The 18915-nt window shown below is 43.3% G+C and overlaps 1 protein-coding gene across 1 annotated transcript in view; it reads left to right on the top strand.

Moving 5' to 3' along the window:
* The window catches only part of PPM1E (protein phosphatase, Mg2+/Mn2+ dependent, 1E), a 28061-nt gene extending 24150 nt beyond the window's left edge, over positions 1–3911 (top strand). Inside the window, exon 6 of the mRNA XM_011953775.1 lies at positions 2648–3911. Coding sequence (XP_011809165.1) covers positions 2648–3705 — 1058 coding nt within the window. The 3' untranslated portion in view covers positions 3706–3911. The remainder of the gene's footprint in view (positions 1–2647) is intronic.
* Positions 3912–18915: the final 15004 nt, after the last annotated feature.

Below are 18915 nucleotides of genomic sequence, written 5' to 3'. Positions count from 1 at the left end.
TCTCCTGACCTCGCGATCCGCCCGTCTCGGCCTCCCAAAGTGCTGGGATTACAGGCTTGAGCCACCGCGCCCGGCCGAAACTTTTTTTTAATTTGAGACAGTCTCCCTCTGTCGTCCAGGCTGGAGTGCAATGGCGCAATCTGGGCTCACTGCAACCTCTGCCTCCTGAGTTCAAACGATTCTCCTGCCTCAGCCTCTTGAGTAGCTGGGACTTCACATGCACGCCACCAGGCCTGGCTAATTTTTGTATTTTTAGTAGAGACAAGGTTTCACCATGATGGTCAGACTGGCTTCGGACTCCTGACCTCAAGTATCCTCCCGCCTTGGCCTCCCAAAGTGCTGGGATTACAGGCGTGAGCCACTGCGCCTGGCCAACTTTCTTGGGTCAGAGAACCCATACCAGATACTAGAAATAATGAATATATAGTCAGATCACTCAAGTGAGTTTATCTTCATTTTAATCTTCCCTGAGTCAAAAAGTTTGGTTTTAGTGCAATGGAAAGGATAGTAATTGATGAGAGTTGTGTAGGTGACAAATAGAAGAGCTAGGATTTGGACCACGGCAGTCTGACCGAGGCAGTGCTGGTGTCCTTAACCACTAAGCAGTATGCCACTGCTGTACAGTAAAGCCCTTTGTAAATATCTGGAGTTTAGTTCTTGTTTTTATAATACTATGTAATGATGATTTATGATACCCTACTCTAGGAATTATTGCTCAGTACCCTGTGTTGTTTTGTTTTTATTTTTTTGTAAAGAAGTGAATGAGAGGCCAGATGCGGTGACTCACGCCTGTAATCCCAGCACTTTGGGAGGCCAACGCAGGCAGATCAACTGAGATCAGGAGTTCGAGACCAGCCTGGCCAATATGGCGAAACTCCGTCTCTACTAAAAATACAAAAATTAGCCAGGTGTGGTGGTGTACGCCTATAATCCCAGCTACCCAGGAGGCTGAGGCAGGAGAACTGCTGGAACCTGGGAGGCAGAGGCTGCAGTGAGCCAAGATTGTGCCACTGCACTCCAGCCTGGGCAACAGAGCAAGACTGTCTCGAAAAAAAAAAAAAAAAAAGAAGTGAATGAGAGCCGAGTGTGGTGGCTCATGCCCATAATTCCAGCACTTTGGGAGGCCAAGGTGGGCAGGTGGATCATTTGAGGCCAGGAGTTCAAGACCAGCCTGGGCAAGATAGCATGATCCTATCTCTACAAAAAAAAAAAAAAAATAGAAAAATTAGCTGGGCGTGGTGGTGTGCGCCTGTAGTCCCAGCTACTTGGGAGGCTGAAGTAGGTGGATCACCTGAGCCTGGGAGATTGAGGCTGCAGAGTGAGCCCTGATCACGCCACTGCACTCCAGCCTGGGTGACAGCATAAGACCCTGCCTCAAAAAAAAAAAAAAAAAAAAGTGAATGAGAGTCCCTTGTTGTAGTCATAAGCTAGTTACCTCATAGGCTAAGGACCCTTTGGCTGTGCTCTCACAAAGCACCTAAAGGAATGTAATCAATGTAAACAATGAATGGATTTGGAAGTGCTCTGGATCTGAAAATCCTAAATGACCAATTATCTCAGTAGTCTGGTGATAGAAACTTAGTTTAGTGTGGGCCCAAGGTCTGCAGTCTCGCTCCTACCCCAAGCACCCTACTCTCCAGCTGCACATTACTCCCTAACAGTTACCTCTGCCTTTGCTTATCCTGTTCCCTCAACTGAGACAACTTCTCTGCCTGGTGATAACTAACTTACCCTTCAGGACCAGCTCAGATGTCATTCTGTGACAGGACGAGCTAAGCAAGAAAAGGAAGACAGAAAGGCCCAGAAAGACCTTGAATTCTCACAGTTGTTAGTAAGTGGGGAAATGCACAATAACAATAAAGACAGAAGTGGGGTGATGATCAGAGCCATATGAAGAATATGGCAATCTCTAAATATGAGAGAAAAATGGCCATACATTTTGTCTGTTCTTTAGAAGTTACAGGTAAAAGCACCATTAAAAAATAGAAAGCCAAGTGGGTTGGGAATCAAGAAAACTGCATTCAGCTCCCATGTGTGAGGCCTTGGGTCAGCCACATAACTCTTCCTGGCTTAAGGGAGTTAAGACTTGATTTATATAATCTCGTGTAACTCAAACCTTCCTTTGTGCTCGCAGCATGAAGCTATTTATTGATTTCTAAACAAGAATAGAACAAAAATGATTTAATGAAGAGAATGATCAGAGCTTTGGTTTGTTTCTTTCAATCTGAACTTGTTTTCAAATTTCAACTAAATCAAAACCACCTGCAAAAGAACATATCTACTAAATTCACCATGTTTTCCTACATAGTGTACTGAATTTTTCAGTACAGCAACAAACTTAGATCTGACATTGTTGTTACACTCAGCTAAGCCTAAATCATAGCCAGAGGTGCAGATTCGGAGTCTAAGCTAGGTAAGGACTTATGCCCAGTAACTTAGCAATTATTTAACTGGGAGTAAGGAGTAAGCAGATCTGATTACCAGATAATTTAAGTATCTTGTCAAAAACTATTTTATAAATTCTTTCCAGTCAATTCAGTTCACAATCCAGTAAGTTGTGATCAGAGTCATGGCATTGGTCATAAACGTTCTTAGCATGCAAGGTAAAACAAAGGCTAATGATGCCCCTACACTCTGCTTCCCACAGGAGATGCTGAACATAAGCCATATATCTGTGGGGACGCAGATTCTGCCTCCACTGTTCTGGATGGGACCGAAGACTACCTCATTCTGGCCTGTGATGGCTTCTATGACACCGTGAACCCTGATGAGGCAGTGAAAGTTGTGTCCGACCACCTGAAAGAGAATAACGGAGACAGCAGCATGGTTGCCCACAAGTTAGTGGCATCAGCTCGTGATGCTGGGTCAAGTGATAACATCACGGTTATTGTGGTATTCCTGAGGGACATGAACAAAGCTGTAAATGTTAGTGAGGAATCAGATTGGACAGAGAACTCTTTTCAAGGAGGGCAAGAAGATGGTGGGGATGATAAGGAGAATCATGGAGAGTGCAAACGCCCTTGGCCTCAGCACCAGTGCTCAGCACCAGCCGATCTAGGCTATGATGGGCGTGTGGATTCATTCACTGATAGAACTAGTCTGAGCCCAGGGTCCCAAATCAACGTGCTGGAAGACCCAGGCTACCTAGATCTCACACAAATAGAAGCAAGCAAACCTCACAGTGCCCAGTTTTTGCCACCAGTTGAAATGTTTGGTCCTGGTGCACCAAAGAAAGCCAATCTTATTAATGAGTTAATGATGGAGAAAAAATCAGTTCAGTCATCATTGCCTGAATGGAGTGGTGCTGGAGAGTTTCCCGCTGCTTTCAATTTGGGTTCAACAGGGGAGCAGATATACAGAATGGAGAGCTTGTCTCTTGTCTGTTCAGGGTTGGAAAATGAACAGTTCAAATTCCCGGGAAAGAGAGTTTCTAGATTGTCTCATTTACGCCACCACTACTCAAAGAAGTGGCACAGATTCAGGTTTAATCCAAAGTTTTATTCATTTCTCTCTGCTCAAGAGCCGTCCCACAAAATAGGCACTAGCCTGTCCTCACTTACTGGAAGTGGGAAGAGAAATAGGATAAGAAGTTCTCTGCCATGGAGGCAAAATAGTTGGAAAGGGTACAGTGAAAACATGAGGAAGCTCAGAAAGACTCATGATATTCCATGCCCAGATCTTCCTTGGAGCTATAAAATGGAATAATTTTTCTTTCAAGTAGGTTAGCTAGGTCTCCCCCAATAAAAACACCACTATCAGAGTAGAAACAAGGTAGACATTTCTAAAACATATGTGCTTCATTATGAATCCATGGATGGCTCAATTCTTCAATGTAAATAGATCTCTAGGAAACTCAAAGTACAGTGTTTTCAATCTAAAAAAAAGTATTGGCAGTTTCACTTGCAAAATTACACACTGATCCCTGTGATGTGTCTCGACACCTATATAAAACCCCCTTCCCACCATCCCTTCATGTCACTAGTGGAGGCTTTCGAGTTAGTTATTTCAGTCAGGATATACAGTGTTGAAATCTCAATGTGGTTGAAATCTGGTCTGATGTGCCTAATATGTCTATGGAAAATTTAATGCTAAATTAAATTTGGTTGGGAAATGTCCCTCAAAATCCTGGGCACTAGGAAGGAACCCCCTGCCCCCTAACCTTTTTGGGTAGGTGAAAGACTAAAAGCCATATGGATTTTAACTGACAATAATGAAAGTGGTAAATCAGTGTAAAAGTGTCATATTCTCAGACTTGTGAGGCGGTTTATAGTCTGAAAGATTTATGGATTTTTTTCCTGTAACATAAAAGACTATGAACTTTTTTTAATTAAAAAATATTTCCTAGGGCTGTAGTTATTTGGGAGTTTCATAACCTGTTATGGTGCTTTTGGTGGAATTTTTATTATTTAGCATTTTAGGAGACCACTGTCAACTGGTTTTAATCTATGATGCTAATGTGTTTTCCACTGTACCCTCATCTCAGGAATAAAACTGATTTAACGGAGATGATGTCAGGTACAAATACACTATAGAGTCAAAATGCCATTTACAAAGAAAATCAAAAGCATTTCTGTATTTTGTCTTTTTTTTAGTTCAGACAGCAAAGGCATGTACCACTATAAAATAAAAAGTGATTTTAGAGAATGAAAAATGCTACTTTTCTCTAAAATTATTTCCCCCAAGGGAGTGAAGTAATCAGCATGAAGGAGGCTGAAAGTATTGCCTGAAGTGAGCCCAGAAGCCACTGAGAATGCAGATGACTGACAGCCAGGTCTGTTTAGTTGTAACTGGAAGACACATCATTGTCCTGCTTACACGTAGCTTCAGACCGCAGAGAGAGGACACGTGCTTCTCATTTCAATATTGTATTTGATATTTTGAAACTGTCTTTTTGCTATTTCTGCAGTTTCAAGCCAGAAGCATGTTGTCAACTAAAGACTACAAATAAACTATCAGATTCATTCATTCAGTGAAGCAGCCTCTGATCCTCTGAGAGTCACGAATGTCTTGGTGTTACCCTGCCCTAGTCAACTGCAGACCAGCCCGGCCAATGCCCACGGGTGGCACCTCTGGAGTGCTCACTCACAAGGCTGAGTGCTCTCACTAAGAAGTGTCCCCCACCTAGTCATGTGTTTATAGGATAGTACATGCTCCCCAGGCCCATAACAGAAAATCCCTGAATTTTAAAGACATAGATGACTGGCATATTTTGGGTACCAGTAGAGCTGTATCACATAGACAAAAACAGCTTCACTTTAGCAATGATCACATTGTTAATCTACAGATTTTATTTTTAAAAATTTGGATGTAAGTAGAGACTTTCAGTATTTGTTTTCTCTTGATTTTGAAGTCATTTCTTCTTCTCAAGTCTGTGACAAATGGTTGAAAAGGAGTCAACATGGCCCCAACTATAGCACTGGAACCTTCATCATTCTGAGGCTTTGCCCCACACATGGTCCTCACTCATAGCTGTCACTTTCTGAAGCCTAGATCTTGTTAACCCATCAGGTGCAGTGTCAGTTTCAAATCAAATTATCTAAGAAAACAAGAAAACAGAGGCAGCAGACTATTGGTACACATTATAGTCCAAAGTGCTACATTATAGTCCAAAGTGCTTAGTGAAGTAAAAAAAAAAGCTTTTTAAAATTTCTGTTGTTGTCTATTGGTAATGCTTTTGATCAGAATAAAGAAGGTAAAGGGAAAAAGTTTCACACGCTAGGCTTTCTCAGTGGGGAAGAAAATGGCTGGGTAAAACTGGGACAAACACAGACCCATCTTTAAGGGTGTGGATTTTGTAGGTCCGACTACACAGCAGTGTTAACTCATTTCTCATGCCATTAGCTCTCTAGAAAATAAAGCAAAGTAGTTCTAGTGTGGTCGTTATAAACCAATATTGTAAAAAATAGCAACTATTCATTTGTTCACAACATGCATATTTATAGAGTAGTTAGGTACCATTTGTAAGGTAAATCCTTTAAAATTCTATAATACATACTAAAATAGTGGTTATTGGTCTGATATATGCTGCTCTTGGTTCTACAAACTAGATAAAAAGCAGTGCTTTGTGAAATGCAGTGTTGTATCTTAACGCCACTGGTGATAGGAAGTAGTTCCCTTCAGTTTAAATCCTGTGCCCTTATTTGCTGCTTGCTGACGTAAGCAATAAGTAACCCTCTAACTAATGGTATCTACATATTTCTGTAACTTGTATTTAATGATGGTGTATCTGGTGATTGTAAAAATATTAGACAGATATAAAAGTATCTATATAATATATATAAACTGTTAATGCTGAGGTATAGTCTGTGAATTATGTGTTTTGTATTTTTATTCATTGTGTAATTTAGTGGTGGTGAAAGTTCTACACTCAATCCTTAAAGAGTGGCAGTATCACTTTTTCAATTTAACATGGTCTGCATCAATCTGTTTGCCTGCTAAACAAGTTTTGTTAGAATAGGAAATAGTAAAATAAATCCAAACAAGAGTGTAGTACTGGTTAGGGAAACAGACTTCAGGTCACCAACTGAAGTCATTACAAACTCCTTGTACATTCACTGTGAGTTTCAAAGGGACTCAGTCCCCAATTTAAAGGTTTCCTTTGTTCAATTTCTAGATATGTACTTTTGAGGGATATGAGGTTAGGCAACATTACAGCGACACACACTGGGGCTACCAATCCCATTTAGGTCTGTACTAAAGAGGATGGGTAGAAACTCTTATGTATATACCTTTTCTTTACCTAGAAGTGCCATCCATTGTCCTTGAATTATTATGATTAAAGTTACTGTTGCATTTAGGAGGCTCCTTGAAAGTAACACCTTTTCCAAGGACGATGGCAACAATGTCAATGTCAACACTGAGTCTAATTTTGACCACATTTATAGTGGTATAGTGTCAATACTGCATTTTCATGACAACCCCACACTCCACTGTTGAACACTGTGCCAGTGAGAAGTGCAACATCCAGTGGGCAGATGAAAATGATGCATGGCCAAGTTCAGTGTTTACAGATAAAACTGCTATGGTTCAAGTACTTCCTTCCCCATCAAATCCTTGCTAAGACTTTGTGGGAAAATGATCTAAATTATTGTTTTAATTTTTAAACCTAATTTATTCACTCAGTGAACATTCTTAACTAAGCAAGGCTATAAAAGGGAATACTATAGTTTCGTCCATACTTTGATACCATTTTTCTTTGAATCATACGTTAGCAAATTTTTTTCACCTTTGAAAATCACGTGATGTTAAAGGACAAATGCCCACTCTTCTATTCTGATCTGCAAATAGCTTAAATGTCTCTTGCAAAACAAAGTAAGATACTGCCAGTATTATAACACAATGATTTTCCAGACAAATGCTATGGTGTTGAAAAACAATTGTTACTTCCTGTAGCAGCATTTTATCTTCTATTTTGAAGACTATTTATTGTACTAATTAGAAAACATGAAATAGGACAGGGAACTCCAGACTGACACAGCAGTTGTTTTTGAAAAGGAAATAAACTTTGATGAATTAGATAATCCAGATACATCATTGTAAACTCTTACTCTAGGTGCTCTTTGGTGAGAGACAGGCTTTGTTCTCTTGTTCATAACATTTCTCTGCAAAGTCTCTATGTAGTGAAGTGAATGAAGTGAATTATTTCTTACCAAGTAAATTCATCAATTCACAGATCTGCTCTACAGCTAACTTTTGAGTTCAGTTGTAGTCATGAGTGATCCTTCATATATGTTGAAATTTTACCAATTATCTTAATAAAACCCAGCAATTTAAAACCAGTAGCCATTTGTCTTTTTATTTAAAGGAAAGGTAAGTTATTTAGTGTTTAAATTTGTGTGGATTCCTTCAGAACTGGGAAATAAAATCCTCAGATGGACGTTTTCTTAAGCTTGGAAGCTTGGAACATTTAAAAAGATTTGCTGGCCGGGCGCGGTGGCTCAAGCCTGTAATCCCAGCACTTTGGGAGGCCAAGACGGGCGCGGATCACGAGGTCAGGAGATCAAGACCATTCTGGCTAACACGGGGAAACCCCGTCTCTACTAAAAAAAATATAAAAAACTAGCCGGGCGAGGCCGGGCGCGGTGGCTCAAGCCTGTAATCCCAGCACTTTGGGAGGCCGAGACAGGCGGATCATGAGGTCAGGAGATCGAGACCATCCTGGCTAACACGGTGAAACCCCGTCTCTACTAAAAAATACAAAAAACTAGCCGGGCGAGGTGGCGGGCGCCTGTAGTCCCAGCTACTCCGGAGGCTGAGGCACCTGGGAGGCGGAGCTTGCAGTGAGCTGAGATCTGGCCACTGCACTCCAGCCTGGGCGACAGAGCGAGACTCCGTCTCAAAAAAAAAAAAAAAAGATTTGCTAAATGCTGCTGTAACATTATTTTACCCCAGAAGAGAGGTATTTAGCCTTATACATGTTCTCTTCATGAGGTGAACTGCGAGGAGAGGGAGCGGTGTTAGAATCCTAAAAGAGAAGAGGGAACTGAACCTGCCAAGGACTAAGCAGTGGGTCATCAAATCTCCCAACTACTTCATTCTTAGAACTCTGCATCTAACCAAGCTTTCCCCTTTCGCTTAGCCTCTTTGAGTTTCAAGCTAGAAGAAAGTAAGGAAATAATCAGGTGAGCTGTGGTGAAAAGCCTCCCAAGGATTGCTGATAAGTGAGTAAAGACAAAAAAAGAATGTGGGGGAGAGAAGTCACTTAGGACACCTGCATCTGAAGGGAGGGAACTGACCTTACAAACGAGTCAACCTTGTCAATACACTGCACTGTTCTCCCCCTCCCTACCAGTAAGGCCTTTACAATTAATTTTACATAGTTTCAAAAATCTTCAATTCCTAATTCCCTAAATTCATTTAGTCCTTGGCATGACTTTATATAGAACCAAATGAAGCAACAATTGAGGAAAAAATAAAAGGTGAAGTTTTGAAAGAATGACATATTTGAAGGGGTTTACTAAAGCAGGGAATGACAGAAAAAGAACATTTTGATTAATAAGTGTTACACTTGAAAACATTCCCTAAAATATAGTATTACTTAGATCAAAAGGAACACCTCTTTCTGAAGCAGCAGCACACAGCAAGACAGAAGGGAACCACTAGGTATGGTAAAATCATTTGAACATCATAGAAAACCCAAGTTACCAAATTATCAGAAATGGCTGTCTGTGCAGACAAGCTGCATAACTGAGCATTTCCCCCACACCCGCCCCCTGTTGCTGTCAGTGTGCATCATTTCCTTTCCTTCTTTTGAGATGGAGTTTCATTCTGTCACCCAAGCTGAAGTGCAGTGATGTGATCTTGGCTCACCACAACCTCCGCCTCCCAGGTTCAAGCGATTTTCCTGCCTTAGTCTCCCAAGTAGCTGGGATTACAGGCACATGCCACCACGCCCAGCTCATGGTAGAGATGGGGTTTCACCATGTTGGCCAGGCTGGTGTCAAACTCCTGACTTCAGGTGATCCACCCTCCCACCTTGGCCTCCCAAAGTGCATCATTTTCTTTTTCATTGCAAGGTTCCATCTGTCTTTTTTTTTTTTTGAGACAAAAGTCCTGCTCTGTCACCCTGGCTAGAGTGCAGTGGTGCAATCTCAGCTCACTGCAACCTCTGCCTCCCAGGTTCAAGCAATTCTTGTGCCTCGGTCTCCCAAGATGCTGGGATTATAGGCGCGGGCTACCACGCCTGGCTTTTGTATTTTTAGTAGAGACCGGGTTTTGCCATGTTGGCCAGACTGGTCTTGAACACCTGACCTCAAATGATCTGCCTGCCTTGGCCTTCCAAAGTGCTGGGATTTACAGGCGTGAGCCACCATGCCCGGCCCCATCTGTCATCTTAACAGCAATTAATAAAGAACATTTTTTCTGGCCGGGTGCGGTGGCTCAAGCCTGTAATCCCAGCACTTTGGGAGGCCAAGACGGGTGGATCACGAGGTCAGGAGATCGAGACCATCCTGGTCTACACGGTGAAACCCCGTCTCTACTAAAAAAAATACAAAAAACTAGCTGGGCGAGATGGCGGGTGCCTGTAGTCCCAGCTACTCGGGAGGCTGAGGCAGGAGAATGGCGTAAACCTGGGAGGCGGAGCTTGCAGTGAGCCGAGATCGCGCCACTGCACTCCAGCCTGGGCGACAGAGCGAGACTCCGTCTCAAAAAAAAAAAAAAAAAAAAATCTATTGTGCTTTAGGGAACCTCCCTTTGCTTGGCCTAGGAATAACCTTATGGAAGATCCCTTATTTACATTTCAAACGTCACATTCTTTTCTGAGAGCCCCAACTGTTGGCTTCAGGAAGAAGCGCTCTTCCCTGGGCAGTTGGTTGAGCCTGCCTCTTATGCGGAGCCGTAGGATGCTGCCCTCGTCATGCAACCTCCAGATGAGGTGTATCCTCTCCTCATTGTGCAAACAAGGGCCCTCACACACAGGTTCTATTTGATTCTTATAATCTTGCTTTAGGACCAGGGAAACAAATGTGAAAAACTGTCAAGAATGATACACATTTGGAGAAGCCATTTTCCAAATGAGTAACTGGAGTTTAACTAAAGATGAAAAAGTTGTCCCTGCTAGTCATTAGAGTAGTATGACAGCTACAGGATTAGGGGTGGCCAATTAAGCCAAATCGAATTGCTACGGGCTCACCAGGTCAAATGAAACCCAGTGGGATGTGAGCCTATGGAGCAGCCTTTCCCAAATGCACACCAGGGTCGGCAGAGCAGGAATGGAAAGGAGACTCCTGGTCAACATGCCAGGCAGAGAAAAGGATTTTAGAAAGAGAGCAGCCTGTACAATTGATGTCCAGACTACAATGTGGTTAATCTTATCATTTGCTCTTAAGCATCCCTAGGCAGAGTTCTAAAACTTCCATAAATCTAGACTATGAAGGCATGTATTGGTAGATGTGAGAATGAGAGGTAGAATGAGGAGAAATCTAAAAATATTACCACATAAAGATTCAAATGAATATGCAAAAAAGAAAATAGCTCTTGGGGTTTTCTATTTCCCAAATTTCTCTAATCTTATCACCTTTATAATTTAAACATTAAAAAATTTAGATAAAAAATTAAAAATGGCTCATGATTTTCTGAATTCTGGTTTTAGAATTAATTACACTCATGTTTTACATTCAATAAAATGTGTATTTTACATATATATATATTTAAATCACAGCACTTCCAGCTTCCACTCTGGGATGTAGGGGTAGAAGGAGCATTTCTTCCACTCTTACAATGCAAATGAGCCAGATGAACTATAAATTAGGACTTTTTTTCAAATCCATTGGAAAGTTGAGGTTGCAGACTAACCAAATGGCCCCAAACGGAGAGGGGCAGTGGCCTGCAAGGGGAGAGAAGACATTAGCACTAGTTTCGGTAGGGTCGTTGTAAACAGACGCTGAAAAGAACAGCCTTCCTAAAAGTGATTGGTGAAGGCAGAATATGGGCTGCAAGAGTGTTAAGACCCAGGGGCCTGCAGAAACTGAGGGAGTCGCCGTATCTTCCAGGCTTTTTCTTCACAATCTCTACCAGGGGCTCAGAGAAAACACTGGAAAGAGCCCTAAGAAGTGTCAGCTATGACGCACACACCCAGGGAAGTATACAGTGGCCTTGGTCATGGGTAAAGGAACTTACCATACGCTTTCTCTCATCTCACAGAACAAAAGCATTCTATGAGGGAAAAGGGGCACAAATACTGTTGCTGTCTGGACACTGGTGAAAAGTCACTGTGGCAGAGGGAAGAAAAGCCCCATCCCGGAGGAGGGGGCAGAAATACCACTGGTGGTGATGGTGAGGACACACCTCATCTGGAGGTTGCGTGGCTGGGGCAGTAATTAGCTGGGAGGGGGCAAGTAAACGGAGACCCTCCCAAACCCTAAGGACACAGTGCCTAAAACTGCAACTTAATCCAAGAACGCCAGCTCCTCCCCAGCCCCCGTTACAGTTCAAGTAACAGCAGAGTATTTCCAGGAGGAGGACAGCAGAGCAAGGGAAGCACAGAGAGAGACCCTCTCAGAGACACAGCACAAAGCTTCTGAGCCTGGAAACTCAGGGTCAGAAACACAGTGCTCTGGTATCCAACCCCAATCAGAAATACAATATATCCTCACAGGAACTCGAGACCACTAAGGAAAATCATAGCAAATCCAATCTTGAACCACGCACAACTCCTAACTACTATTAGGTTGGCACAAAAGTAATTTTGGTTCTTGCCATTAAAAAATGCGAAAACCGCAATTACTTTTCCACCAGCCATAATACATTAATTCAACCTCTGCAACAAAAGTCTTAGCAGCAGGAAAGGCCTCCTCACTTTCAGGTGTAGAAACTATTCACCAGAGTATCTTGTCCCATGTGAGATGTGTCGCTTTTAACAAAACATATAGAGCTATATGAAAAGCCAAGAAGAAAACATTCTGAAGACATGAAACAATCATCAGAACCAGACTCAGATAACAGATTTTGGAAGTAAGAGAGAACTTAAAAAAATTATGGTTTTGGGAGGCCAAGGCAGGAGGATCGCCTGAGGTCAGGAGTTCAAGTCCAGCCTGGTCAACATGGCGAAACCCTGTCTCTACTAAAAATACAAAAATTAGCCAGGCGTGGTAGTGCAAGCCTGTAGTCCCAGCTATTTGGGAGGCTGAGGCAGAAGAATCGCTTGAACCCAGAAGATGGAGGTTGCAGTGAGCCAAGATCGCACCACTGCACTCCAGCCTGGGTGACAGAGTGAGATTCTCTCTCAAAAAAAAAAAAGTTAATATATCAAGAAAAATGGTGGATACTATGCAAGATCATATGGGTGATTACAGCAAAGCGATGGAACCTATAATTAAATATTAATAGAAATGTAAGACATGGGCTGGGCGCGGTGGCTCAAGCCTGTAATCCCAGCACTTTGGGAGGCCGAGACGGGCGGATCACGAGGTCAGGAGATCGAGACTATCCTGGCTAAGATGGTGAAACCCCGTCTCTACTAAAAAATACAAAAAACTAGCCGGGCGAGGTGGCGGCGCCTGTAGTCCCAGCTACTCAGGAGGCTGAGGCAGGAGAATGGCGTGAACCCGGGAGGCGGAGCTTGCAGTGAGCTGAGATCCGGCCACTGCACTCCAGCCCGGGCGACAGACCGAGACTCCGTCTCAAAAAAAAAAAAAAAGAAATGTAGGACATGAAAAATACCATAACAGAGATGATGAATGCTTTTAGTTGGCTCATCAGTAGGCTCTAAACTGCTGAAAAGAAAATCAGTAAAACTTGAAAATAAGTTAACAAAAATTACCTTAACTGAAACACAACAGAAAAAAATGAAGGAAAAATAAAATCAACCCAGAATGTAACATCCAAAAGCTGTGGGACAGTATCTATGTAAAATATGCACAACTAGAATCCTAGAAGAAGAGAAAGATAATGCCTCAGTCTCCCAAGTAGTTGGGATTACAGGCATGCACCACCACGCCTGGCTAATTTTGGGCAGAAGATAATGGGCAGAAGAAATATTTGAAGAAATAATGGCTTAGAGTTTTCCAAAATTAATGACAGACACGAAACCACAGATAGAAGAAACTCAGAGAACACCAAGCAAAGCTAGGCGAGGTGGATTACACCTGTAATCCCAGCACTTTGGTTGGCTGAGGTGGGAGGATAGCTTAAACTTAGGAGTTCAAGACCAGCCTGAGACCCCCTCTGAAAAAAAAAAAAATTAGCTGGACATGGTACGTGGCTTATAGTCCTAGCTACTCAGGAGGCTGAGGTGGGAGGATTGCTTGAGACCAGGAGGGTTGAGGATGCAGTGAGCTGTGATTGTGCCACTGCTCTCCAGCCTGGGTGACAGAGCAAGACCTTGTCTCAAAAAAAAAAAAGGCTAGGCATGGTAGCTCACACCTGTAATCCTAGCACTTGAGGAGGCCGAGGCAAGTGGATCACTAGAGGCCAGGAGTTTGAAACCAGCTTGGGCAACATGGAGAAACCCTGTCTCTACTAAAAATACAAAAATTAGCTGAGCATGGTGGTGCACACCTGTAATCCCAGCTACTAGGGAGGCTGAGGCACAAGAATCATGTGAACCTGGGAGGTGGAGGTTGCAGTGAGCTGAGATCGAGCCACTGCACTCCAGCCCAGGTGACAGAGCAGGACTCTGTCTCAAAAGAAAAAACAAAATCAAGGCCGGGCGCGGTGGCTCACGCCTGTAATCCCAGCACTTTGGGAGGCTGAGGCGGGCGGATCACAAGGTCAGGAGTTCGCGACCAGCCTGACCAACATGGTGAAATCCTTTCTCTACTAAAAATACAAAAAATTAGTTGGGCGTGGTGGTGCATGCCTGTAATCCCAGCTACTCAGGTGGCTGAGGCAGGAGAATCACTTGAACCTGGAAGGCAAAGGTTGCAGTGAGCTGAGATTGCGCCACTGCACTCCAGCCTGGGCAAGAGAGCGAAACTCTGTCTCAAAAAAAAAAAAAAAAAAAAAAATCAGACCACACCAAGCAAGGTAAATACCAACCACACCACACCTAAGAAAAAGAAGTTTCCTGGCCAGGCATGGTGGCTCACAGCTGTAATCCCAGCACTTTGGGAGGCTGAGGCAGGCAGATCACCTGAGGTTAGGAGTTCAAGATCAGCCTGGCTAACACGGTGAAACCCCATTTCTACTAAAAATAAAGAAAATGAGCTGGGTGTGGTGGTGCACGCCTGTAATCCCAGCTACTCGGGAGGCTGAGGTAGAAGAATCACTTGCACCCGGGACACAGAGGTTGCAGTGAGCTGAGATCGTGCTATTGCACTCCAGCTTGAGCAACAAGAGCAAAACTCTGTCTCAAAAAAAGAAAAACGTTTCCTTCTAGTTGGTTACACTGGTGAATTCTACTAAACAGTTAAAGAATAAGACCAGGCACAGTGGCTCATGCCTGTAATCCCAGCAACTTGGGAGGCCAAGGTGGGTGGATCACCTGAGGTCAGGAGTTCAAGACCAGCCTGGCCAACATGGTAAAACCTTGTCTCTAATAAAAATACAAAAATTAGCTGGATGTGGTGGCAGGTGCCTGTAATCCCAGCTACTTGGGATGCTGAGACAGGAGAATCGCTTGAACCTGGGAGGTGGAGGTTGCAGTGAGCTGAGATAAAAAATAATAATAAATAACACCAAATCTACACCTTCTTTTCCAGAAAATAGAACACTCACTTTACGAGGTCGGCATTACTCTGACACCAAATCATATGAAGACAGAAAATTTCAGACGAGTATCGCTCTGAATATAGATGGAAAAGTTCTAGGCAAAATATCAGCAAAACAAATAACATTACACACCTATTAGAATGGCTAAAAAATGGCTGGTTAGCTCAGTTGGTTAGAAGAAAAAACAAAAAGAATGGCTAGAAAACTTCTGGCAGTGCCAAATGTTTGTGAGATGCAACTGGTACTTTCATGTGCTACTGATGGGAATGCAGAATGGTATGTCACTGTGGAGACTGGGCAGCGCCTCCGTAAAGACTCTACTTACCATATGACTCAGTGCAATGAGTGCTGACACCAGCTACCTGGAGTTAGGTCAAACCGTACAGGTTATGGGCAAAGTCTTCCACAAGACTGCCCTCATTCCAGACACCAGCTCCAAGTTCCGGGATCCTGAGGCGACCCTCACTTTTGACCAGCTGATTACAAATTTGGGCGTTTTTGCTATCCTACTCAGGTTTGATAATTCACTAGAACAACTCACAGAACTCAGAAATGCACTTATGATCAGAGTTTCATTATGACAAAAGGTTACAAATAAGCCAGCTAAAGGGAGAAATACAAAGGGTGAGGCCTGGGAGAGTCCCAAATGTGAAGGCCCCTTGACTTCAGGACAACTTCTTCTCCAGGAACACTGATATATTTCCCTGGTTGACAGTGCTCTGTACTTACATATTTTATAAAAATATGTAAGAGTTTCCCTCTTATGTAGAATGCCTTTCTCTGACAGAAGCCTAGCTCTCATTAGATACGATATACGTATGTACTTGTTCAACCCTAATATACAAGTAGCTTGTATAAATAAGAGGGAAACTCACTCAAGCTTTAGTGTCCAGTTTTTTGTTGTTGTTGTTTTGAGATGGAGTTTCACTCCTTTTGCCCAGGCTAGAGTGCAATGGCACGATCTCGGTTCATGGCAACCTCTGCCTACCAGGTTCAAGTGATTTTTCTGCCTCAGTCTCCCAAGTAGTTGGGATTACAGGCATGTACCACCACGCCTGGCTAATTTTGTATTTTTTGTAAAGATGGGGTTTCTCCATGTTGGTCAGGTTGGTCTCAAACTCCCGCCTGCCTTGGCCTCCCGAAGTGCTGGGATTACAGGCGTGAGTCCCCGCGCCTGGCAAGTATCCAGATTTTTACTGGAACTTCCTTATGTAGGTGTAACCATCACTGGCAGTGAGTCGGACTGGACTATCACGTGGTTCAGAGCCCAGCTCTCTAAAGACACCCACAGCATTTCTGGTGTAGCCAGCCCCAATCCTGGGTCATCTCATTAGCATAAACCAGCAAGGGCCACCATAAATAACTCCTATCGCTTGGGGCATGCCAAGGATTTAGAGGGCACTTCCCAGGAACTAGGACAAAGGCCAGATTCTCTATTACATAACCAGCAATCCCGCCCCAAGGCAGGTATGGTTTGGCTGTGTCCCACCCAAATCTCATCTTGAATTCCTACATATTGTGGGAGGGACCCAGTGGGAGGTAAATGAATCATGGGGGCAAGACTTTCCTGTGCTGTTCTCATGATACTGAATAAGTCTCATGAGATCTGATGGTTTTATAAGGGGGAGTTTCCCTGCACAAGCTCTCTCGTCTGCCGCCATGTGAGATGGGCCTTTTACCTTCTGCCATGATTGTGAGGCCTCCCCAGTCACGTGGAACTGTAAGTCCAATAAACCTCTTTCCTTTGTAAAATGCCCAGTCTCAAGTATGTCTTTATCAGCAGCATGAAAACAGAATACAGGCCGGGCGCGGTGGCTCAAGCCTGTAATCCCAGCACTTTGGGAGGCCGAGACGGGCGGATCACGAGGTCAGGAGATGGAGACTATCCTGGCTACCACGGTGAAACCCCGTCTCTACTAAAAAATATAAAAAACTAGCCGGGCGAGGTGGCGGGCGCCTGTAGTCCCAGCTACTTGGGAGGCTGAGGCAGGAGAATGGCGTAAACCCAGGAGGCGGAGCTTGCAGTGAGCCGAGACTGCGCCACTGCACTCCAGCCTGGGCGACAGAGCGAGACTCCGTCTCAAAAAAAAAAAAAAAGAAAACAGAATACAGCATGTAACACTAGAGAATAAAAGCTTACACTCACACAAAAATCTGTACCCAAATGTTTACAAGAGTCTAATCATCCTAAACTAGAAATAACCCAAATGGGCAAATGAATAAACAGTGGTGTATCCACACAGTGGACTACTACTACTCAGCAATAAAAAAGAACGAAGTGCTGATTCACACAAGATGAGTGAAACTTAACTGCACTTTGCGAAGCAAGAGGCCGAACTGTGATCTCGTTTACATGACTCTCTGGAAAAGCAAAAACTAAAAGGGCAGAGAACAGATCAGATCAGATCAGATCAGTGGTAGCCAGGAGCTGCAGGGGAGGGAGGTGGTTACCTGTAAAGGGCCAGCACGGGAATTTTAGGGGTGACTGAAATGTTCTGTATAGTATTGTGGTGGTGAATACATGACATTTGTTGAAACCCACAGAACTGTATGCCAGAAAGACTGAATTTTAATGTATGTAAATTTACAAATTAACCAGGATATGTGGGGGAGGACAGAATGTAGACCATAACAGATGAACCTAACTGTTACACCAACGAGGCACAATATCACAATGAAGGGAATGGGAAAGAAAAGAATTAATGTAATTTTGAATCTAAGGACCTAAATATCTTTGAAAAAAAAGTTATGACACGATACTGAAAAGCTAAAGACTAAAAGGACTGTATACAAGCACTCTATTTTAGGCGGTAAATTTGCTTTTTGTAGGGCACAGCCTGGAATCCACAGGAGGCCAACGCTTCTGAAGCTACTTGTATACTCAGGTTGAGCAAGTGCATACATGCATCGTAGCTAATGAGAGCTACGCTCCTGCCAGAGAAAGGCATTCTAAATAAGAGGGAAGGCCAGAATGAGGCCAATGGAGTTGAACTGTTACCAGTGTAGACTCACAGTCATAGTGACACACACATACAGATATGTACAGAAATACATATAAATGTGTGTATTTGCATGAGTAACTATACAGTCGGCCCTCTGTATCTTTGCTTTCTGCATCCATGGAGTCAACCAACAATGGACAGAATTTATTTTTAAAAAATAGCACAACAATAATTTACACTGTATTTATTTACATTGTATTAGGTATTATAGGTAATCCAGAGATGATTTAAAGTATCTGGGAGATCAGGTGTGGTGGCTCACACCTGCAGTCCCAGCTACCTGACAGGCTGAGGTGGAAGGATTGCTTGAGCCCAAGAGTTCATAGCTGCAGTGAGCTATGCACAGCTGCACCCCAGCCTGGGCAACAGAATGAGACCCTGTCTCAAAACCAAAACAAAGTATCCAGGAGGATGTGCATAGGTTATATGCAAACACTATGCCATTTTATATAAGGGACTTGAGCATCTGTGGACTTTGGTATCCACAGAGGGTCTTGGAACCAATTCCTCACAGATACTGAGGAACAGCTGTCTATATGCATTTTCTTTCTTTTTTTTCTTTTCTTTTTTGAGATGGAGTTTTGCTCTTGTCACCCAGGCTGAAGTGCAATGGCAAGATCTCGGCTTACTGCAACCTCCACCTCCCGGGTTCAAGCAATTCTGTCTCAACCTCCCGAGTAGCTGCGTTTACAGGCATGTGCCACCACATCTGGCTAATTTTGTATTTTTAGTAGAGATGGGGTTTCCCTATGTTGGTCAGGCT

Source organism: Colobus angolensis, unplaced genomic scaffold (assembly GCF_000951035.1).
Source record: "Colobus angolensis palliatus isolate OR3802 unplaced genomic scaffold, Cang.pa_1.0 Scaffold37, whole genome shotgun sequence".
Classification (NCBI taxonomy): domain Eukaryota; kingdom Metazoa; phylum Chordata; class Mammalia; order Primates; family Cercopithecidae; genus Colobus; species Colobus angolensis.
The sequence above is the reverse complement of the archived record's forward strand: the minus strand, read 5'-3'. Positions and strand labels throughout refer to the sequence as shown.